Consider the following 24,169-nt stretch of genomic DNA (forward strand, 5'->3'; position numbering starts at 1 on the left):
CATTATTTGTTATCAAGTACCATGATAATCCACACATTATTTATAGTGTTATACCAAGCAGTGAAAAGATCGAGAAGGGATTGCGGGGAAAGAAGTAGCTAATGACCCGTGCACTGTACTCATTATGGTCCAGTCCCAAAGAAATAAATAGAGGATAATAAGGGTATCTGGGGTAACCTTACCACACAGGAGGCAGGTGATTAGCTGATAATAGCAACAAGCAGTGAGTCCATTTAGTCCGTTTCCTTATTAAATTACTAATCCACTTTGATCTATAAAAGACACCGCCTTTTGTTCACTGCCAAGAGCTTTTAAAACTGTATTATCACATATGTTTCCTTTTTGTGGGGATCTGTGAAATCAGATTATGTAATAAAATTAAGACAAAACATTCTAAAATGATTGGTCAACCTTGTACGGTTGATTAAGTGTTTCTGCAGAAATCCCATTTTGTCATCCTCCCAGCATGATTGCCTTTTGAGAACAAACAACAACACTTGGAAATCTACAGGTGACACGTGTTGTTTTGTTATAATAAGACTCGGTTGAGCACAAAGCCCCAGATAATGTTTGGAGAGTCGAATGAAACAAAAATCTAAAGGGAAAAAGGACTTGGACGATTATGAAAGGAGGCTGACAATTTATATATGTTGAGATTCAGAGATAACATTGAGCCATTTTGGACCTTGAACACAATAAATGTGCACTTAGAATACAATAGTTGTGAGTATGGGACATTTGTAAACCTGATTATTGCTATGAATGTATTCGTGGACCAGTCTTCAGGTCACTTAAATTGAGCAGCAAACTCAGTAATTACTTTCCCAAATCAGTTTGTATTTTTAAAGCGACGCTCTCCTGTTAGCATCTGCTAATTCTATTTTTTTTTCCCTTGCAATGATTATTTTAACAGATCTATGCACAATGTTAGTCAAATGTCATGAACAGCGCTGATGTTAAGTAAGATCTTGCCACATGGCGTAACATTTCATCAAACAAATAGAATAGTACATACTTAATACAATTTCCTTACGAGTGATTTTATTGGTGAAAAATCGCTCTTCACTGCGAGTGGAGAGGTCGATTCTCTCAGACCTGACGGGTAACTTTACTGGGAGCGGGACATCGCCAGCTCGTCTCCATGGAGATTTCGCCTCTTTGCTTTGATCACATGTGGTTTGACCTGAGCTTTAAATACATTAGATAATCTTCTGAATGCTTTATTTTGTTAACGCACTGCACAAATAGCAGTTTAGTGGCACATTAATCTGAAATGATCCACAAAATGGATTTCACCCAACACATTTATTGACTCGGGACAGTAAAACATTTTTTGCGATGATTCTCAGAACAGTATGGGAACCTAGCCAGGCCTCAGTTTCTTTACCGTGTTCATCAAAGTATTATTTCTAATCATGTCAAACGAGGCCATCTCTTGTGGGACCCTGAAACTCTAACGCTGGTTCTGCATTCTGAACTGATAGCATCTGCCAGCTCCTGCTCTAATGCACCAGCAGAACTCGGAGATGTTGATTAGGGGATCTTTGATCTGTGCCACGATCGGGACGCCCTCAGCTCTGTGACCTTGTACTGTGTGGCATTAGCTTACAGTTCCTCAGCAATGCACTCCCTGAAGAGGGGTACAGGCTGAACAAAACACTGGTCACACTTTAAGCAAAGTAATAACATGGCTATTCAGGCCGCACGATATTGAAGTAACTTGCGATATGCGATACATCTGAACAATGTGACGATAGCAATATTATTACGATATTTCACTTAACCATTTCAACACCATATGTTCCCTTCTAATTAACACAACAATAAAGTAGTAATTAGTTTTTCAGGAAATTGTGTCAAGACAAGACTTAAAAAACACTACATCAGCACCACAACAAGACTAAAATTTAACTAAAGTAGGAAAACACAGGATTTTTTGGCTGAGTTTGCAAAAAAATTGGTCGATCTCAGTCCGATGAAGACTTTAGTGATGTTGCGATATATTGTGGCTTCTTGCAATACGGAAACTGCATCACCTAATATAGCAATAACATATTTTTTTAGATATATTGTGCAGCTCTAATGGCTATATACAGGGAATAGCATGGTAACAAAGGATAAAGGGATGCATTTTGAAGCCCTGTTTCCATGTTGTTACCAAGAAAACACTAATCATCCATGTTTCCAGATAATTTCCAGTCTTTACAGTTCAAATTAATCAGTTTACCACGAAATGAATTGGGAATGTGTCCTGTTTTTCTTTTTATGAAATAACCGTAAGTACCATGTTATTTACATCTAGCGTAATGTTTTTGTCATGCATTGACCGTCCTTCAGTAGGCTATCCCACTGTCCGCCATGGAAGCTTGAAATATTTCTGTGTTTGTTAATTATGCATCATTAATATATTGTATTATTTATTCTTGTGCAAGATACTTTTAATGCGTCATAGGAAAATAGCTTGATAGGAGCTTCATCTGTCGCTTCTGTGCATAATACTGTATATTGGAAAGATCTTCAAAAGCTATGGGTCTAATATGCATTGTAATTACCTCTAGACAATCATCATTACTGTAGAATTGCTGAACCATTGGGTGGACAATATTTATTTTATTTATAAATGTAATTAAAGGTGCATTATGCAACATTTTATGTGGAAAAACACACAAAGATTTTTTTGTATGTGTATTTGACCTTTTAGTGACCCAACAGCTGTATGAGTGGTCAGCATCGCGGCTTTGCTTCCCATCACAGTGGCCTCTCTGACGCCCCAGGATCAATTGTTTTTTAGAGTTGCTGGTAGATTTTCCATGCTGACGGACCCTCTCACCGGTAAACCTACAAAACAATTGATCCTAGAACTTAGAGAGAGAGGCCACTGTAATCAAATGTTTGTTTGTTTATTGGTTTATTTGGTCGGGACAGTTCATGTTAATGAACATACATGGGTCTCAAGCATTAAGGCAAGCCAAGTTTATTTGTAGAGCACAATTGATACACAAGGCAATTCAAAGTGCTTCACAGTTGCATAAAATTACAAGAAAACAGATAAAATCAATAAAAACATCAACATAAAATTAATCAATTACAGTAAAAAGCAAGAGTGCAGATAAAATACTTTCAGTTGTCATATGCATGGGCAAAAAGAACTGTTTTCAGACTGGATTTGAACATTGTCAGAGTTGAGGCCTGTATCACATCCTCATGAAGACTGTTCCAGATTTTAGCTGCATGAAGCTGAAACGCAGCCTCACCGTGTTTATTATTGATTCATGGAACCACCAGGAGACCCCTCCCTGAAGTTCTCAGGGCCCGAGATGGTTCATACGGCTCTAACATGTCAGAGATGTACTTCGGCCCTAAACCATGAAAAGAGTTGTGCACAAGCAGAGCTGTTTTAAATTCTTTTCTCTGAGTGACAGGAAGCCAGTGCAGAGACCGGAGCACTGGACTAATGTGGTCGTATTTTCCTGGTGTAAACACGCCACACCAGATTGTAGCCTTGGGCTAATTTCCATCCGTCGTCCCCCATGCGCACTCTCAAGCATACTCTCATTCATCCTGGACTATTGTACATGTTTTTAGTGGTAGGGGAAACCGGAGAACCCGGAGGAAACCTACGCAGACATGGGGAGGACATGCAAACCCCACACAGAAAGGCCCTGTCCAGGTGGGAATCGAACCCGGGACCTTCAAGCTCTGAAGCACGAGGGCTACCCGCTGTACTGGCAGCACGGCAAATGTAAAGGCCCCATGCTAACCACCGGGTTACAAAAAGGTTCATTGTACACAAATACCTAGTTGTTGTTTTGTTTTTGTTTTTGTTTTTTTCCATAATGCACCTTTAACTGTTTTCTAAAATGTAGCCAATATCGACTATAATAAGATTTGAATTATCATTTGTTTGTTTGGAGTTTGAAATGTGACTCATTTACATTTGTGAACTCTTTTAAAATGGGTGTGTGGTCTTAAACTTTACTTTTGAACTTACATTTCCTATTATAAAGTGTGCAGGAACCCTTGTAAAGTATTTAGGTTAAACTGACAACATTATTTCACACTGCGCGGCACAAAAGGCATTACACCTCCATACATCAGCTGCCCAAAGCCGGACAATGGATGCCACGCACATTGCCCGGGCGACACACATACTGGGCATATTTGTCCCAACTCCCGCTGCACAATATGCAGAATAGAGGCCCCCCGCACTCTCATACCAATCCCATAGAGTGCTTTGTGAATTCACACTGGCAGACTGGGCAGCTACGGAGGAGAGAGAGGCACCGGTGGGAGGAGAGAGAGTGAGATGGAGACAGCACGAGACAGGATTACACGCACTCAACCAAACCCCAGACAAACTCAGATAAGGCTCCCTAAAGGAGGGCGGCGTGAACGTGCCAGAGGAGGAAAAGTACAGGAAGGCTAGTTGGAAAAACGAAAAAAAAAAAAAAGAGGAAAGGGCTTGCCTCGTAAACTGGAAGAAGGAGAGAAAAAAGGTTTGCTGCTAAAGGGCTGGATGTGATGGCATTGATTTGTGGGAGCTGCCGATTCTTGGGCCAGATGGCGTCGTGCTGCTGCAGACCGCTGCTAAACTCCTTCTGCTGCGGAGCGCTCATCAAAGTTTGCCTCTCCTCTTTCACAGGTCGGTCCCCGGTCTCTGTGTGCCGCCGCGTCATCATGAAATAACAGGCTAAAGTGCATATATGTGTCTATGAAATGGGTAACACTCTTAGCCATGAAGGTAAAGGAAAGCATGGTGGAGTGATTTGATATGTGTTGTGGTCCTGTCAGTGCTTGGAAACTAAAAAGAGTGTAGGCAATTGTCCTCCCTTGTGTAGTGTCATGTTGCATTGTTTCCCCGAGTCGTGCACCCCCATTGTCTTGTTGTGAATGCCTTGAATATGGATAATAATGTTCTTGTGCGCACTCACAAAGCATGTGGATATACTGTTACTTTTGAAGCATTTCCACTCATTGCAACTTCTTAATTTCTGGATATTTCTTGGTGTCTGAAATGTTTGAAATGCGGGCCATGCTACTGTCATGCTCTCTCAGTGCAGAGGTCATGGGTGGCACTTTTTACAGCCCAGATGTTGCTTGTTCCAGCTGTGTGCGCTCTTCTAACCCCAAGCACCCACTGACATAAGTCTCAGCTCCTGTACTTTACGACTGAAACCTTTCCCCTAGAAGTCCCTTTAATGTGTGTGTCAAATTAAAGGAAATGCGAACAGGATACGGCCAGGTCAAGCCCAGAGAGGTCACTTTTCTTTTCTTTTTTTTTTTCAAATTGGCTCAAAATACTGTACAAAGGATGTTTTAAGTTGAGTAAATAAACTCATGGAAAGTCAACTTAACTTTGCACCTGTCCCCCCTTAGTTTCCTTTAATTTGCCTCCAGATGACGATTTACTGGTCTTGTTACTGGCGTGTTGGCTGACTTTGTTTATTTTTCCGATTGCAGACATCTCTCCGGCTGAACTGGACGCCCTGTGGAGGGAGCCCCCTTACACTTTCGGGGGAACAAATGACCACTTCTCAGGAAATGACATTATGACGCAAGGTGGAGTACAGTTCACTTCATAACTTCACTGAGCTCACTCAGGGCTGAAATGCTCCAAAACATGATGAGGTCCACGTGCTGTTTTTTAAGGGCACACATGGAGGAAGTTCTTAGGACATCCTCCCAGCACAATGGAGCTGGCCAGGGGAAACCGAGCACAAGCAGACTCTTATATTCTTTCATTTGTCAAACTCTTAATGGTACTTTTAGACATAATGGAGGTCCTATTTATGCTCCTCAAACACACAAGATATCTTATTTTCATATTAGCGTGCCAGTCTTATGACTAAATATCAGCAGACAGATCCTGTAAGAAAAGGAATTTAGTAAATATGAGAAATCCTCTGAGATATTTATCTCTAACAGACAGTGCCTCTCGAAAGTACTAATATCTGTTGAAAGACCTGAAAACTGCTCTTCTAATTTGACAAAGCTTGAGTTGTTTTGTAAAGAGGAATTGGCTAAAATGTCAGTCTCTAGATGTGCAAATCTTGTAGAGTCACACCCCAAAAGATTTGCTGCTGTTATTGCAGCAAATGCACGCCCCACTTTTCGATTTTTTGAAAAATAACAGAATCATGTATCATTTTGCTTTCACTTCACAGTTGTCTGTTTGTCTGTGTGTGATTTACTTATGTTTATGGTTGTAAACATGACAAAATGTGCAAAAGTTCAAAGTGCATTAGTACTTTTGAGAGGCATTATAACTATTCTTAATATGTGGGAAAATAGGACGATAATATAAAGGAAAAACAATCTAAAAATCAAGATACAATAAGTATTAGTACTTAGTACTATTAGTACTTTCGAGGGGCACTGTATTTCGTCCAATCAAATGTGTATACAGTATATATTTATTTATTGCGTCTATTTTATATTTATTCAACCATTGAGATTGCAGAAACTCAGGAACCTATGTCCATGTTTTTTAGTGGTCGGGAAAACTAGACACCCGGAGGAAACAGACCATACTTATGTATTTTATTACTATCTCATGAAGAACCGACTACATTCAGATAAAACTAAGAACAATCCGCCTTGTCATGGAGTTGTCACAAACACTGTTGGATAGATCTCTCCCAATAGATAAACTCACGTATGAGTCATACTCCCTCTGGTTCTGTATAAAAGACAACAGATCACTTTGTATCGAGTTACATTTAACTGTAACTCGGGATTTAAATGTTCCTTTGCTGCAAGCGCAAGCACTGTTTACTACAATTGGATAATTTAGAGGTCGATTAGTTCGCGATTGTTTTTGTCAGAATTACTCAAATAGAGAATCCTGTGTGCACTTTTGAAGTATTACGAGTAATCGACTAGTCATCATAGCCTCTACTTTTATGAACAACAGATTAATGTCTGCACATTTTTTGTTGCTTTCTACCAGCAGTTACTCTTGGCAGACACCCTCCATGTTATTTTGGATTTCTTACGTTTCTACATTGCTTTTTCCAATTATTCTTCTGTACCCAAGTGCCCTTTACCTTTAAATAACATTTCTTAAAACCTGTTTTGGACTTCTGCTCCGTTGTATTTATTAAAAACAGTGATTATCATCTTGTGTAACCTGGCAACATTTATAAGAACTCTTTATGCCTGCCTGGAAAGGACTGATTTCATCTTCTCACGTCCTTTTTCTATTTAGCCACAACAGTGACTTGCATCAGATACCTTTTTTACACTTATTATGAGCTTTCTTCTGTGTTTGGTCTCAGACAAAAGATTTGAAGCCTTTTATAAAGATTGTGTTTTCTTCCACCGGGGCAGGTGAGGAGGACGGGGCGCTGGTGGAGTCTGGAGAGGGAGGGGCAGAGCCTGACAGCTACTGGAAGAAGAAGGAAGCATTTCTTCGAGGAAGTAAAGTGTCGCTTGGCGAGAAATTCTCCTCAGGTGAGTTTTAATGCCTCATACACCACATACACCCCAGGCTTCCTGGTGTTCCCAAACAGTCTCCCATCCAAGTACCGACCAGGCCCTTCCCTGCTTAGCTTCCATGATCTGACGGGATCCAGCATTGCAAAGGCGGTGTGGCCGTATAATACTGATCCCAGTACAAAGGTTTATCTCCATCCCGGAGAAAAGAATAATGTAGGGTTTAAAAATAAAACGTTGACTAAAAATAAAAGTGGAAATAAATAAATACATTAATAAATAAATGCATAAATAAATAAAACCTTTTTTTTTTTTCAATTGCACATATTTTATTTTAGCATTTGCAGAGATATTTTAATAATTATTTTCCAATACATTCATTTATCATTTTATCAATGTATTTATTATTTTGGCAGTTTCTGTCCCTCATAAACCTCGTCAGATCTCGTCTCACTTTCTGCTGCAGTGAGCCAGACCAGATAGCCCGAGTGGGTGGTGAGTGCTTGGTGGTGGTCCTGGGAGGGCCCATTGGGGTAGACTGATGTCGGGTAGACCAATGTTGGGCAGCTGTGGTCACACACATAGCTCAGCAAGTATGGATTATGTTTGTAAAAAGAAGACCCCTCAACATACTTTTAATTTACATCTACAATGGACTCTTATTCACACCCGTTCCCCAGACAAAATGTGTTGGAGGGACCAAGGAGGGACTCAAATCGTAGGTGCATATTGATGTTTGGAGGGACGAATGTAACAGATTGGCAACTTCGCTTTCGTCAGTCTACAGCCAGGACAGCTGTGGCTTAAAATAGTATCTTACCATCACCAAGTGTCACCATGAGTGAATAAATAATGACTGCAGTGTAAGTGTAAGCCATTATTAATATTATTAACTCCTGGGTCTGTGGTAAATGCTTACCCAACTGAGCTTCTGCCACAGCCTCAGAAACACCGAAACAGAAAGACTTCAAATGCCTTGGTCATATTCCAGATCCATTGGCGCGTTTCCACTCATTATATACCTACACATGCATACTGATGAGGTCCATTTCCCATCTGCTAATGTTTGGCCAACTCAGCAGTATAGTTCCATCCATCATATTCCCCAGGTTTATCCTCTCAAATGGATTCAAATGGCCACGTGGAGAGGCCGGTAAGTGGCCTAATAGCTTTGTTATTTGTCTGGGGACTATCCTTGTGCTTGCAGAGCATCTCCCTGAAATATGAGCCGTCTCACCAAATCATTAATGAACCCTACGAGGAGTTTTAGAGACGGACTTCCTTTATTGTCCATTCAGTCCATTCAGTCCATTCATTCCGATGCACATTTTATAAACACTTGTGTCGTCTTTATGGATTACGTGCAACCTTTTTGTGATTGTAAAATAAATTGGAAGTTGATGTCTGAAAGGCCATCTATTGGTTCTGTTGAGTTAGCTGTACCAACTCTACCGCCAACACAATAGCAGGGAAAGCTACCCGACAGCCCAGTGGATGAAGCTGTCCAGTCAGTTGAACCTGCCGTGGGTCGAGACTCCACGGTCTTCTTTCCTGGTGAAGAGGAAAAGGGCTTTCCAGATCATTGTTGTTGAGCCAAAACAAAACAGTCCACCCAAAGAGCATAAGATGGCTTCAACTAGGAGGGACAGGCGGCTTGTGCGGATTAGCCGCTAGTCTGTTTACTCTGTCTCCTCTGTTTTCTTATGCAACTTATGCAGGATCAGTGCACAAGTCACACCCAGAGGCAAATACTTTATTGTGGCATCCCCAGAATGATAAAATTGAGTGTTGTGAAGACTTGGGGCTGGGTATTAAATGGTATCAAAAAAATAAAAGTATCGAAAGCAGGTAACAAAAAGATATGTAAAATCTTTATATTCAAGTTTTGATGCTGTGGACATCCATATTTGAAAGAAAAAAGAAGTGACAAGTTGAAAAAAAAAAACAGTTGGGAAATAAATGTTAAAATTTAGGGAAAATTTGGGAAATAAATGTAAAAACAATTGGGGGAAAAATGTAAAAAAATAATAATAAAAAAATGGGGGGAAAAATGTAAAAAATAAATAAATAAAATTGGAACGTTTCTTTCCGCACTTTAAATTAAATGGAAAAATGAATAAATTAACATTGTTAATCTGTGTTATGGTTCTAAATGTCAAATAAGTTAGTACAGGTATCGGAAAAAGTATCATACAGGTATCGGTATTGAAAACCAAGCATTGTTAAAGTACCGGTATCGAAAAAAAATGTAACGGTACCCAGCCCTAACAAAGACACACTTGCCAGTTATAAAGGTCTATTTATGAGTTATGCGTTTTTCCTTAGAAATTGTGCTGCTGTTCACTGGTCGGAGGCGTTCGAGTGGACCTGACCGTGCCTTACAAGAAGCTCTGCGCACACGGCTGAGAGTGGTGGAAAGCAACAGCAAAGACGTCACGCAGCTCTTTAAGGTAAGGGGATTGTATTATTTGTGTTACAGTTCTATGGTTCTATAGCGTTAGTGAAAGGAGACGCTTAATTTTACTGTATATGTAGGATCTGTCTGCACGTCTGGTGTCTGTCCACGCTGAGAAGGACAGCTTTGTGCTTACCTTCAAGACCGTGGAGGAAATCTGGAAGTTCTCAACGTACTTGGCGTTAGGTAAACCTGACATGCTTTGATTTACATTTTCTTTATCAAAAAATGTGTAAATTTGTATTGTGCTGGGCTGACCTAGGTTTTGTAGCTCGCTGTCTGGAGAACTTCCTTTGTGATCAGTCGTTTTGGCTCGACCCAAAGCTCCTCAGTGACTTGGAGATTAATGTGACAGTGGATGAGGAACACCTGGCAACTCTTTACTTGGGACTTCTGCTACAGGAAGGTAAGGAAATCTGGTTGATAAAAGTTGACGAAGGAAAGTATGGATACGTTTGGAAAGTTTCCAAACAAGGCATCCAGCGTTATTTTATTTTTTTGTCTTTGTTTCTTTGGTTGACTAATTTCCATCCGTTGTCCCGCACTTACTCGCTCTTATTTAACCTTGCCCCAGAGAACCTATTGTTCATTTTTTGGTGAATGCTTTCGTTAAAAGATTTGCAGGTACAATAGTGGATTCAACATAATTATGCAGCGCCTGCTCATGCCAGCCACTATCTATTGTAGCTGAATTGTAAATGTTTGCCATTTAACCTCAATTATTTCGAATGCTTTCTTGCTGACCCTAATTAACACAAAGAACGGCTTGGCCTCTGTGCATGTCTTTGGAAAAAATTAAATGGACATTGGGCTGTAAGTCTGTGTCCTGTCTGTCCGACGACAGTTCAGGAAATAAGAATATTTTAACATATTTTTCTACATTTAAAAAAAAAATCTTTTACACGTCCAGCAAAAACAGCTAGATTTAAGAATTGGACATTAACATGCTTCCCTCTTTGTCTATGCTTATGTGTGTGAGCATTCCCAATGGGTCTCATAGAAACGTATATTATTTTTGCAGCGCTGGCACATATTGAGTAAGAATTGCATTAAGTTAATAGGAAAGCAGAAAACATCCATCTTTTTGCATTGACTGAACGGAGCTGCAGCAGAAACAGTCGCAGTTTTGCTGATCTTTAACTTAAGTGCAGTAGCTTTTACCAACAGTAAACTGAAACACTATGGGTGTCATGTTTAGGCACTTACTTCCGGATGTGCTAAGTCAGGTTTTCTGTAGAGCTGCGCATCACAAATGTATCCTTGCTGCTTTATCAGCAAATGCATGGTCCCAATCCAAAGAAGCGAGATTTGTAGCATTAATGAGATTCTTATTATTAGAACCAGATAAGATTTAGAAGGCCTTTTTAATGTACTTTTTTCACTTTTCTTCTCAGGTTCCTTCTTTGCCAAATCATTGTTCGCACGAAACGACGTGAATGAGGATGATGAAGATCAGCTTTCGTTTAAAAAGAACGACCTGCTCCTTGTGCGGGACACAGGGCAGGAGGACATGTGGGAGGGCACAATGTTGGCTACAGGAAGTCACGGCCTGGTGCCAGTCAGTGCCATGCAACCCCTGCCTTACCCCTTCTATCAGTGAGTCTTGCTAAAGGCACTTTGTTCTTTGACTTGTCACAACTTTTGAGTGGACACTGTCAGCTACACAAACATAATTTGTTGGATTGGACGCATGTTAAAGTCTCCTTCCTGTGTGGTCAGGTGGTTCCTGAGGAAGTATCCAGGCCACGCTGGATGTGCGCCGACAGAGAAGGAACTGTTTGAACATCCGATTGGTAAAAACATTATGTTGGACTTGGACTATTACTCAACAAAAGCAATAACCTTGTCAAAACGGTTTGGAGTGTATCTCACTAATATGATTGTGGGACCCAGTTTCATCCCCTAAATATAATGCTGTAGCTTAATAACACTTTCTTGGTTTGATATTTTCGAATACACTGAAATGCTTTTGTAACTTTTTGATTTCGGCTTTTAAGCTTTTCATATTATTCATTTATTTAAAACAAATCTATGGGTAACATGAATGGGATTATTACTTCGAAATGTGGTGTGAAAGTGGATTGGACTGTGACAAACACAGGCTACTGCATCAGATATCCTTCTTAAGAAATGTCTGATATTGAGAAGAAATTGCAGGATAAAGGACCTCCACATTACTCTGAAACAAATCTAAATTTCATGTAATTTTGCAACTTTGGCTTCCCAACTGAGAAACCATAAAGCCAGCAAATACAAAAGGCAAAGGAAGTTATCATCTGGAATACACATTAAACCAATACTACCTTGTTTTGAACTTGCCATAAGAGCTTTTATTTGAACATTATGTCATTTAAGTAATTTGTTTCCTCCATTCCCGATCCGCAGTGACTGGTTCATGCGTGGCAGTGGCCGACTACAGCCCACAGACTCCGGATGAGCTGCAGTTAAGTCAAGGGGACATCATAGAGATCCAGGGCCTTTTCCTTAGGAGCCTGACTGTTTTCATAGGCACCCACACGTCTACAGGAAACATCGGCTTTGTCCATAAGGCCCATGTCAAACCTCTCCATTCTGCACCTCTGTAAGTTTTGTTTTATTCTGTCTGTGCACTTGAAAAAACAACATTTGAGTAAAAGGTTCGATCCAATATGGTAAGTACACGGCCACGCCTATACACTGGTGCAACAAAAAGTCAATTTAGAAAACGACTCAGCTAAAGTGATGTGCCCTGGTGACCTTTTCTTGTTTACACATTTCTTTTCTTCTCCGATTAAGTCTATCTTCAACTTCAAAGTCTTCTATCTCTTGTCACCCCATATTTATAATCTTTAGCTAATGTTTTATCAAATTGGATTAAGCGTGTCTGCCGCCTGCACACAATGAACTGGTTAAGGGAGAGTTGGAAAACAGCTGACCAGAGAATGCCGTCTTTGTCTCCTTGTGCAGGGGGAGACAATTGCTCTTTCTAACGGAGGAGGAGCGCAGCGGTCTGGCCCAGGTTAAACCGTGCAGCATCGAGTCGTGTGACAGTGGGCTGCTGGAGAAGCTCTTCTCCTCGGACATCAGCTCCGTCTACAGGCTAGGTACAAAAACAGATGGGGCCGTGTGGGTTGGGGTTATTAAATAATTGAAGTAGCAAATATCCGGTGCAAATTCCCATCCAAGAACCAAGCTATTCACGCTATCAAGTGAATAGGGAGGTTATTCAGACACAAATCTGATCTAACCCTTGTTTACTGATATCGAACCAGGACCCATGAATGAATACTGGAAGTAGTGTGTAAATGCTGTATTACTAAAATTGCATAAACTTGTAAAACTGTTCAAAATGTACTATGCATTATGTAATAATATGGCCAAAAAGTAGAAGTTCAATTATTATGTGTTTTAAATGTAAATCTGAACTCAACAGTGGTGTCTGTTAGTGCTGCAAAATGGGAAACCTTTAACCTTAAACCAAAACTGGCCTAACCGGGCTCTAATCTGAGATGCAAATTTGTTACAAATTTGTATCAAATGCGGAAAACTCTCTGTATCATTCAGAACAAACTTCATAACTTTCTTATTGAAATAGTTTGCCAGATTTGGCAGAAGATGGCAATTTTCAGTGCAATATTTCTTGTTTAATTTAATTAAAGAATTGGAAAAGGGGTGTAGTCTTGCCGGCCAGGCTATAACAGGCCTTAAAGACTATATGAAAGGCAGCAGAGAAAAAGTACATCACGCATTACATTTTTATCCAAAGTATAATCATCAGTAAGAACAACACAGCTGCTGAAAGATCTTAATTTTATGATTTTGCTGTTTATCCCAACCCGATTTATCAAATTCATTGGCATTTTGCACAACACTGTTATGAATTATAAAAAGAGGTTTTTAAAAATGGGTTCAGGTGAAGTGAAATGTTTTTTTTGTTTGTTTTTCAGACAGACTGGATGATTCTGACTTTATGTGCATCAGAAATCAACCTAAACATGGTAAGGCTCTTTGTCACATCTTACACTAATTTTAAGAAATCAACACCAAAACAAGACTTGGAGCACAACACAAATGAGAGCTGTAATTTGAATTTAATGCAAACAAATAACAAGACAAAAAAAGTACAGTCGTCTTCAATGAGTTTATGGAGTTTTTAGATGTTTTTTTTTTTTTCATTATTATTGACTTGTGGTTGAACCTATGATGGAGTGTCAAAAACAAAACTGCACCAAGTTCCTGTTGAAAAATAACTCAGGATTACGCTCACTCAATATTAGTGAATATGAACATCAAAAACAAGAACGAGTGCGGTGTGGGCTTTTCTGTCGGGACTTTCCACCAACCCAAACATGCAAAATATAGGCTAATTCTCCAGCTAGGTCAGCTCAAGGTCTGACAATGGTTCCTCTGGTGCAGCACTGAAAATTTAATAATTAAATGTTACTGTTACTTTGTTTTGTTTTCTCAGAATACAAGGTCTCGTCCAGCGCCCGCCAGAGCCTCATGTCAGAGAGAAGCTCATCCCCTCGTAACTCTGTCTCTCAGCCCTCTCCGCGTCAGTCCCTCTACCAGCCCCACTACCCCCTCAACAGCCTGCCCAGAGAGGGAGCGCACCTCTCCTTCCACCCAGAAGACACCTTCAGAGAGCTGGACGAGTTTCAGGAGGAGCCGCCCCTCTTTCTGGAGGAGAACAGCTGGGACGGGGACGAGTCTGAGCTCAGTGACCCCACACTCACTTTGCTCAACCAACAGCACTTCCAGGTGAGACAATGGTTTTTATTTTGTTAGTTTAGACAAATAACTCAAAACTAGATTGAGAGGATTTCACTATTCCTAGCCATGTGGTTCATTGGTACGCAGTTTTTGTTTTTGAGTTAATTGATTTCTTTTCGCAGGAAGACTTCTCTCCCCTCTACGACATGCAGTATTCTTTCCTGTGGCTGACGTTTGGAGGTAAAACTGAGGAGGAGCTGTCGGGGCACTTGGAGAGCGTGAGGGAGTGTGCCAAGAGGATGGGCATGCACTGGGCTCATAGACGCGCCTGTTTCCTCCTGGGACGACTCTGTGCCAAGAAGCTCAAGCTTTCCCAGGTTTGTGCTAACTTTGAAGCTTAATGTGATGGGTTTTTTATTTGATGAAGAGAACATTTTGTTGGCATACAGTGATGCTATGAACCGTAAGATATTTATGAAATATAAATCCCTGATCTCATTACATTGTCACAAGTCCCTTAACTTTCCATAAACAAAATAAAATCCCCTAATTTTCCAGTGTTTCTCGCAGATATCTGTTGTGACTGTGGGGGCTCTGGTGATCCCTTTTTTTTACTTATTTTCTGTGGTTAAATATATACATCAGCATGTAACACTGAAGCATATTATCCCCCCTTGTAATGCTATATTATTTTCTGGTTCTCATTTTGAGTTATAATATGCTTGTTTTTCTCCTCAGGCCCGTGTGTATTACGAAGAGTCGCTGAGTGTTCCTGTGGACAGTTTCTGCGACACCCCTCTCTTCATCGCCCTCGTCACAAACCTCACAGCTATTTACCTAAAGCAGAAGATGGCCGATAAGCTGCCGTTCACTTTGGAGAAGGCCGGCGCTCTCCTCCTGTGCCTTCCCTGCCACAGCTTCACCTCCGTAGACGAGCTGGAACTGCTTCAGCTTCTACTGAGAAGGTCCATAGTCCTGGGGGACAAGTACCTCGAGGCCCGTGTCTGCTACCTCATCTCCAACCTTTTCCTGTCTATTCCAAAAGCTGACGACGCACTGCCGTTCGTTGAGAGATTGCAGTTTCTCTCAGTGACTATCTCAGCCAATGAAAACAAGCCCCTAGCTCCTTTAGATTTGAACTGGCTCCTGAGCGGCCTCTATCATCGCAAATACATGCCTTACTTAGCGCTCGCCTCGATAAGCTTAGACTCCAGACAAGACCACTCCCTTCTAGAAGCCTTTCAAAGAATTGAATTATTCATCAAGAACTCTGTCAGACTCAACCCGTGCTGGAAAGAGGGAACCTCCCTGCTCCCCGCGCAGATCGTGGTCTACCTACAGCAGGCTTTGGCCATAGCCGAGAGAGGGGAGGACCTGAACACCCAGAGGGACTTGTGTTTGGGACTCGCCTCTCTGTACCAGCAGTACGGGGCGTTGGACAAGGCGGTGCGTTGTGCCCGGCAGGCTGTGGAGACGGGAGGACACATAAACCAGGAGGAGAGCTTCGAGGCGTCGGTGCTGTACGGCTGGCTCCTGGTTCTGACGGAACAAGCGGAGCAGGCCCAAGCCATTCTGCAGCCGCTGCTCACGTCACTGCAGGTAGAGCCTCTGAAGTAGAGAGTGAATAGAACTGTTTTAATGTGACATATATTATACGGTAACTTGTACAGGCAACAGTATAAAACGAACAACAGTTGTATTACTTTTTTATTATTTTATTTTATTTTTTGACTTTTTTTTTTGACTTTAGCTTGAACAAACAGTAGTCAAATTAGTTTACATACTTTGTGGGCCCATAATTAAAAAAAAAATAATAATAATGCTCCACATATACAAAATAAATAAATTATAGAAAGGGAGGTAAAAAGCACTTTGTATTTGTCCCATTTAGAGCTGGGGACCGTTAACAATAGGTTGAGAAAAAATGACTGTATCAAAAGCAGATAACCGACCAAACCAGGCTGGCTGTTGGTCCAGGGACAGCATTAAAGGAAGTGTCTCGGTTGTTTCAGCACAGCAACTGAGACACTTCCCCCTTTTTTTCCCCAAAAAAATTTCCCCAATTTTGATTTTTTTTTTAAATATATAGTTCACTAGCAAGGACGACGCAACAAAGTGCAATTAAGATTTTATTCACAAGGTTATAGTGCGGAGTGAAAGCTCTTTGGGACCCCCCCTCGAAGCAGTAGAATCATTGCTGAAATGGAACAGACATGAAGGGAGGAAGGGAGGGTGGGGTCGACAAACTGAGATGACGAGGCTTGGCTTGGTATATAATGGCTCCCTATTTCCGCCAATTTTTTTTTTACACAATTTTACCTTCATTTTGCCACAACTTCTCCCAATTTTCCCTCAAATTATTCCACATTTTTCACACATTTATTGACATTGGAGATGAACCTAATATCTTTCACACTATATTCTGTTTTCTGATTCTAGATGACAGATATTTTAGTATAGGTATCGGAAAAAGTATTGTTCAGGTATCGGTATTGAAAACCAAGTATCATTAAAGTACCCGTATCAAAGGAAATGTAACGGTACCCAGCCCTGGTCCCATTTGCTTTTTTAGTCTAGTCTATGACTCAGCAATCTGTTCCTGCCAGTATTTGTTTTCCAATACACCATTCTAAATATATAATCTTTCTTTCTTTTAAACTCTGGAGGAGAAGGATACTTCCATACACTAAGAATTACTCAAGCCATCATAATAGACCCTACTTTAACAGTTTTATTTCGGATTTCTACTCAAAATGGGTCCCAAAATAAATAAACAAGTATTTGGAAAGAATGAATTGCAGAGGGTAACATCATGTGAACACATTAACACTAAGCATACCGTGTCAATTTACACCTTTTCCTTGTGTGCATATTTTTCCTAAAAAACAATCACAACAGTCGCTGAGATTGACAGACAGATTTTGTAAACTATTATGTCTCTGAAAAGTATAGTATAATTATCAATGTTATAGAGAAGGTTCCACACTATTTGGTTTAGAGTCCCATGAAAGGTTTGCGTCCAGGTCTAAACAACATTGTCTCTTCCATTAGAAAAAGTTCTAATTCATCTCTCCTTGTAGTGTACGGACAGTCCGACTCAGCGAGGAGTTATCCACAACCTGCTGGCTTTGTGTCTGAGGAAACAGTGTCGGATCCGGGAGGCTCGCGGCCACCTCCAGTCTGCTCTCGTCATATCCCGAGAGAGCGGCAACCAGAGGAACCAGGCGTTAGCGCTCGCCAACCTGGGCTGCCTGGCCATAGACGTGGGGGCAACATCTGTAGCAGAACGATTACTTGTCAGGTAAGGTCATTAGTTTTGTATGTGCTTGCTCATGTTTATTTCAGACTAGGCTTTTTCAAACACTAAAGTCCCACTATGTTTGAGAGTCTCCTTTAGTGTGGAGTGCTGGTCCCGTAGGATGAGAGACGGCTAAATAATTGCAGCCTTTGTGATTTGCGAAATTGTTATTTTTTTCAGATCTCTGCACCTGTTCATGGAGCTAAGGGACAGCCCCACTGATGAAGAGCATGTCCAGACCTACCTGTGGCTGGGGCGGAGCTACAAGGACCGGAGGCGGAGCCAGGACATCCGGAAGTGTTACGAAATGGGATTACTTATTGCACTTCATGCCAAAAACTTGCACAGTATGTTGCATTTGAATGACCCCTTTTCTTTGTGCATCCAGGAAATAGATACAGTTGATAAAGAAGTTTTGAATGCGTGCTCCTCTTTCCCGAAGGTCAAATGGTGGTCGCCAAGATGCTGAGTAAGCTGTACGCTGACATGCTGCTGTACGGTCAGAGCATTGTTTACTACGAGCACTGCGCTTCGGTGTCCAGGGAGCTCAAAGACAAAAGGCTGGAGGGAGAATATCTGGAAATTCTCAGCAGTCTCTACCTCTCACTCAACACAGAGAAGTATGTTTTTTTTTTTTTCTGCCACATTCAAACTGTCTCTATAATATGTGTTTGAATACTAGCTGCTGTTGTTGCACAGATCATCCCGTAAGTCTCTGGACTACACCAAGCAGAGCCTCAGGATATCTATCGACCTGGGCAAAAGGGAGGAAGAGTCAGAGACATGGCTACAAGTGGGACGGATTTATTACCTTATTCATGAAGATGAACTTGCAGACATGTATTTGCAGGTAAGGAACATAATACAGAATAAGTTACTGTTATGTCACTCTGTCTTTACTGTATATCTTCCAATTCCTTACCAAAACCAGGCAGCTGTGAAAACTGCACTAAGAATGAATGACCCCCACTTCACTATGAGCATCTATGAAGAAGCAGGAGATGTTTACTTCAAAGGCCATAGGAATCAAATGGCCTCACTACCGTTCTATAGAGTGAGTAAGCCTGAATGTGAAAAATATAACTATACTATTAATGATGTTATCGTGGTGTCTCAGGATGGCGGCTTGCCTTTCGCGCGGTGCATTGGGGATGTACACTCGGAGTTTCGGTTGTTGAGCAAACTGACGGATTTGTTGATGGACCACAAAGAGTGGGAGGAGGCCCTGCAGTACGCAACGCTGGCTGTCGAGGTCGCAGGGAAAACAGGTAAAACCAGTGTCCAGATTGCACACTGACATGATGGATGCGTTTAACATGCTGTGCACCGCAGCGATAAAGAAGATAACTCGTTTGTGTCTTTCCTTTATGTTGTAACTAAAGGCGTACGGATAAACGAGTGGACAACATACCAGCGCCTGGCCACAGTGTACTACAGGCTGGAGCAGTTTGAGATGGCAGAAAACTACTACCTAAAGGCTCTGTCTTTCTGTCCTCCCTTCATCGAGCATCCTCTGGAGGCGCGCTACTACACCAAAGTGTACTCCAGACTGGGCAATCTCACTCTGTATGAGCTTAAGGTGACAGCACTATCTCACCACAGCAAACTTGAAGCTTGAAGAAAACATTTGTTTCTCTTTGCAAACTAGATAAACATACTTGGTAATAAGGATAACAGGGACATACAAGTTTGAACATGCTCAGTTTTCAGTCATTTAGTCATTTGATTTACATTGAAGTGATCAAATATGGTGCTAGGACATTTCAGTGGTATCCCGGTAGAGGACCACATATCAGACCTTCGAAGCTCTGAAGTAAATTTGCGCGAAATATCTCACAGGTTTTCCACCACAAGTTTTTTCCACCAATTTAAAACATAAAGTTAAAATTAAGTCATGTTAATGAAGAATTGTACTTGCATTCTCAATCCAGGTCATTCAGGTACTGTAGGTCTATAATAATGCCATGTTTAGAAACCAAAACATAAATGTAATCATACAGTATTTAATCCCGTTGCTTAAGTGGAAAGTGGGTTAACTGGCTCTTAAATAGTAGGGGAGATTGGGGTAAGTCGAGCCAGTGGGTAAGTTGAACCATTATATTTTGGAAATAAAAAACAAAAAATGCGGTGAGATTCTACATTTGACTTTACATTAAAAAAAGAATGATTTTTTGGTAGATACAATCAAATTAAAATTTAATATTACATTGAATAACAATATTTTGTAGAGAAGAAATTAAATATGATGCATTTATTTAATTGGTTTTTTTTGCATAGAATTGCTAATGGGAAACATATATATATATATATATATATATATATATATATATATATATATATATATATATATATAAAAATATTTTCTTACCCTGCTCTTGGGGTACAATGAGCCACAAGACCACCTTTTTTTAAGACTAACATCTTTAAAATCATATATTCCAGATTATTTTTTAACATGACAACACATAGGAAACATACGGAAATGTGTGTAAATTGTAAAGTTTGTATTCATGTATTTTATTATACTGTTTTTCCACAATAACCACCAAAGCAAAGAGTGGCTCTTAGTCTCCCCTACTTGTACTTATTTCTGTCACTGCTTAAAATAGCAAATCTCACTGTCCCTTCGTGTGCACATTTTGCAGGATGCCTTTGATGCTGTGGGCTACTTCCACTTGGCTCTGGCCGCTGCGCTGGAAGACCCCGCTAACCCCGAGGCCCTGTACGTCGTTTACATGAAGCTGGCTGAGATCTACGGACACCACATGCCGAACGCTGAGCTGTGCCAAGTCTACAGGGAGAGGGCTCAAAGTCTGAAGAGGGTCTTGGGAGGGACCACTGCCGGGGAGGAAAGCCAGGACAATGCTAACGGAGAGCGCTGTCAAAAGGAGGAAGAGGATTCTCGTTTGGGACATCCAGAGCGGGCAGGGGGAGATCACATCAGCCAGGGGGAGGGCGTTTCAAGGACTTCTGTGACCGATACAGACACACAAACAGCAAGTCTGGGCGATATCAAGGAAAATACTGTGGATAGAGACGCAAACAAGAGTGAATCTGGCGCAGATAGTCCCAGGGTAAATGCTCAGGAGTCTATTGCCTCCCAAAGTGACAGTATTTTCACAGAGTCGTTTGATACAGCAAAAGAGGAGATCACAGAAACAAGCAACTCTATGGACACTTCACAAACACAGGGCACTGAGAGGATAAAGGAGCACACCGACCTAGAGCACGACCACTCTGTCCCGGGGCAAATACCTGTGAATACCACAAGTGGAATCAATAAAGAGCTAGCTCAAGAGACTGCTGAACAAAACTCCCTCAACAATGAAGAAAGTGCATCTCCAAAGGTTTCTCATGAAGATGACGACAGTTTTGAGGAGCTTTGTGTGGACACTGAGCAGACGTTAGGCAGCGTTGAAGAAGCGGCAGATTCTCAGACTGAGGACAGCCAGTTTGAAACAGATGACACAGAAAAGAAACACTTTTTTACTTTATGATGACAGCCCCTGTCATGTGAATGCACTTACTGTGAGATTTACTTTGGTAATATTTAGGAATCTTGACAAGGCACTGTGCGAATTGTACTATGCATTTTGTACATTTATATTTTGTTTTTGTAAATGAGATAAATTATGTTATTTTATTTATAAACGTGCACATTGGAAAATGTTTTTATAAAGTAAGAAACGATAGTCATATGTAAATCCTATATATATATCGCCTACCATTAAAAGTATTTAACATCAGTGCAATGTAAGTGTTTTCAATCTAAAAGACTAATGTTGCCTGTTAGAGTGTGTCCATTTTTAAATTGTTCTTTCCTAAACATTTCTGCATGTCCCTAAACACCAACTATTTATTTTAATGGAAACAAGTGCAATATTGATTCATTCACAATAACAAAAAACATTACAACAATGTAAAAGCTGTTTGGGGGGTTGTTAAGCCCAGCCATTTCCTATTGTAGTGTTAGAAAGTTAACGTTCCTCACCAGAGACAATAACTAACACCAGTACCCTAAATATGTAGGGTATCTAAATATATTACAGACATCTCGCAAATACATAACAATGTCGTGACTCAAAATCAGCTCTAGAGAGAGCCCAAAGCTTTCAGTCAAACGCACCAATTTGTTGCCATTCCCTACTTGTCCATGGGAGGGCAGTATAAGACATGGGATCCAATAGAAAAGTGCCTCAACCAAATATGCTATAGAGACATTGTGTGAATGAGGAGTTGAAAAGAGTGTCCTGTATCTGTTACTAAACACATTCACACAAACAGAAAGATATTGTAACGTTAATGACATAAACCTAATACAATCAAATAAAAAACTAAATAGTATTTATTGTATCTCTTTACTTTAAATAGAAAAAAAGTGTCCTTCCTGTGTGTGTGTTAATGCTGTGCACTGGGCCACAGGACATAAACTTTGCATCCCTGATCAGCATACAGATCAGCCGCATATTTGCACATTTGTTCCCTCCTCTGAGCTGAAAACAAGTTGGATTTGGCCAAAACAAGCAGCGTATTGTTCTTCCTTTTCCCCAAAGCTTTTTAAAACTGTCTTGTGGGTCTGTAACAAGCTTGTGCTCAATTAAAACGTCCCCCTAAAGAAGCTCATTACAAACTACAAAATTCAAGATGAAGTTACGAGCTGTGAAAGGGGAAGAATTTTCAGTGGGAACAAGGTCTGTTGCTCATGTGAGAAAATAGGTTTATTTTTGTATCTATGTAAATCTTTGCCAAAGTTTAACATCAATACTTACGTAACAATTATGTAACCGGGGATAGTTTATGGAAGTACCGTCAATCTTTTATTGAATCTTTCATTTCCTGTATCCCTTTGGGTAAATTTATGGAAATGTAGTGACCTGAAATATGTATAAATTTCTGAAAGGAAAGGAAGAAAAAAAACACTCTTTCACATGTGTTTGGTGAATAGGACAATGTACAAAGTGAAGAAAAGTTTGACCTGTTAAAAGGATCTCACAACGACATGAAAATGGATACGCCTCAAATCCCCTGAAATCCCGGTGGTTGTAGGAGCTTTTGTGGCGGGTCTGTCCAGTGAGATTGTATCAGCTTTAGGGACACAATAAACAAGACCATGTTAGTGAGGCTTCATGTTGACACCAACACAGATGTCACACAGGGCATGTGTGTTGTAGAGATAATAGGGTATGAAGTCTGCAGTAATGGGGGTTTGTGCCAGGGAATTCAGGAGGGCAGTTAGTTTTTTGTTTGTTTATTTATTTATTTCAACAGGGACAATGTACAATATACATGAACCTCAGAGACACATTGTACCAGGTTGTAGCACTTGTAGTCTTAAAAAAACAAAATCATAATGCATTTCATTCATTCCTAAGCATTCATTTGCAAATTCTCTCACGTATACACCAATTACAATTGTTTAGGCCTGTTGTGAAAAGAGTTTGTAAATGATGTGGTCAGCTCTGTTGGCAACATATTCCACTGTCTGATGGCCACACTTGAGAACGCTGAGCTGTTTCCCTTTGAGGAATCCTACACTCGCCCCAAGTGGCTCGAGATGTCTTTTCTGAGCTCAGTGAAATAATTGTTTCATACAGTGGAGCTGCAGTACCATTCATTATCTCGAACAACAGGCAGAGATTTGAAAATATATGATTAAAAAAAACGTGATCTTGCGAAAATATGACAAAATAGCCGATATTTCTTGTGTTGAACCTTGAGAGAACTTTTGTTCATTGATTCCACGGGCCTTTGGGCTGTTTTACACCTGTGACCAACTTTAGATCAGGGACCTGATTGTTTTGTGTTATATGTTTAACTGTCGTGCATCTCAAAACCTGCTCTGGTTCCGTAAGTAAATTTCCCATTAATCTTGTATAAGTTTTGCATAAATCTTCAGAATAGAATTGAGGGTTTTTATGTTTAAGAGTTGCCATATCTCCATTATACTTTTAAACATACATCCATCCATCCATCCATCCATCCATTTTCTTCCGCTTTATCAGGGGCCAGGTTGCGGGGGCAGCAGTCTCAGCAGAGTACTTTTAAACACTTATTACCTTTATATCCCTAAAAGTCTAAGTAAAGCACTGATGGGGGTCAGGACTACGCTCCATAAAGATCCTTGGTGAAATGTCGTTTGCAAACTATTATGGTTATTGCAACACAGTGGTGTGGTGGTTAGGAGCACTTTCTTTTACCTTATACTTAATTATACAAAAAAGGAAGAGGCAAGAAGATTAGGCAGATTAAGGGGCACAGTGGCAGAGTGCCACACTGAGAAGGTCATGATC

General features: G+C 40.6%; 1 protein-coding gene across 2 annotated transcripts in view; it reads left to right on the top strand.

Annotated features, from left to right (window-relative positions):
- Positions 1-21,568, top strand: part of sh3tc2 (SH3 domain and tetratricopeptide repeats 2) — a 24,344-nt gene extending 2,776 nt beyond the window's left edge. The window contains exons 1-22 of one of the 2 annotated variants that reach the window (XM_079556869.1): positions 4,287-4,642; positions 5,461-5,559; positions 7,330-7,452; positions 9,760-9,884; positions 9,970-10,075; positions 10,152-10,295; positions 11,284-11,485; positions 11,609-11,682; positions 12,275-12,470; positions 12,836-12,972; positions 13,816-13,866; positions 14,337-14,629; positions 14,764-14,958; positions 15,320-16,180; positions 17,662-17,882; positions 18,060-18,226; positions 18,322-18,499; positions 18,579-18,729; positions 18,811-18,933; positions 18,997-19,147; positions 19,262-19,458; positions 20,525-21,568. In XM_079556869.1, coding sequence (XP_079412995.1) covers positions 4,522-4,642; positions 5,461-5,559; positions 7,330-7,452; positions 9,760-9,884; positions 9,970-10,075; positions 10,152-10,295; positions 11,284-11,485; positions 11,609-11,682; positions 12,275-12,470; positions 12,836-12,972; positions 13,816-13,866; positions 14,337-14,629; positions 14,764-14,958; positions 15,320-16,180; positions 17,662-17,882; positions 18,060-18,226; positions 18,322-18,499; positions 18,579-18,729; positions 18,811-18,933; positions 18,997-19,147; positions 19,262-19,458; positions 20,525-21,376 — 4,767 coding nt within the window. In that variant the 5' untranslated portion in view covers positions 4,287-4,521 and the 3' untranslated portion in view covers positions 21,377-21,568. Of the gene's footprint in view, positions 1-4,286; positions 4,643-5,460; positions 5,560-7,329; positions 7,453-9,759; positions 9,885-9,969; positions 10,076-10,151; positions 10,296-11,283; positions 11,486-11,608; positions 11,683-12,274; positions 12,471-12,835; positions 12,973-13,815; positions 13,867-14,336; positions 14,630-14,763; positions 14,959-15,319; positions 16,181-17,661; positions 17,883-18,059; positions 18,227-18,321; positions 18,500-18,578; positions 18,730-18,810; positions 18,934-18,996; positions 19,148-19,261; positions 19,459-20,524 lie in introns of those variants that run through there. The other variant, XM_079556870.1, reaches the window with a different exon arrangement.
- Positions 21,569-24,169: the final 2,601 nt, after the last annotated feature.

The sequence above is a fragment of the Gobius niger genome, assembly GCF_951799975.1.
Source record: "Gobius niger genome assembly, chromosome: 5".
Lineage (NCBI taxonomy): Eukaryota > Metazoa > Chordata > Actinopteri > Gobiiformes > Gobiidae > Gobius > Gobius niger.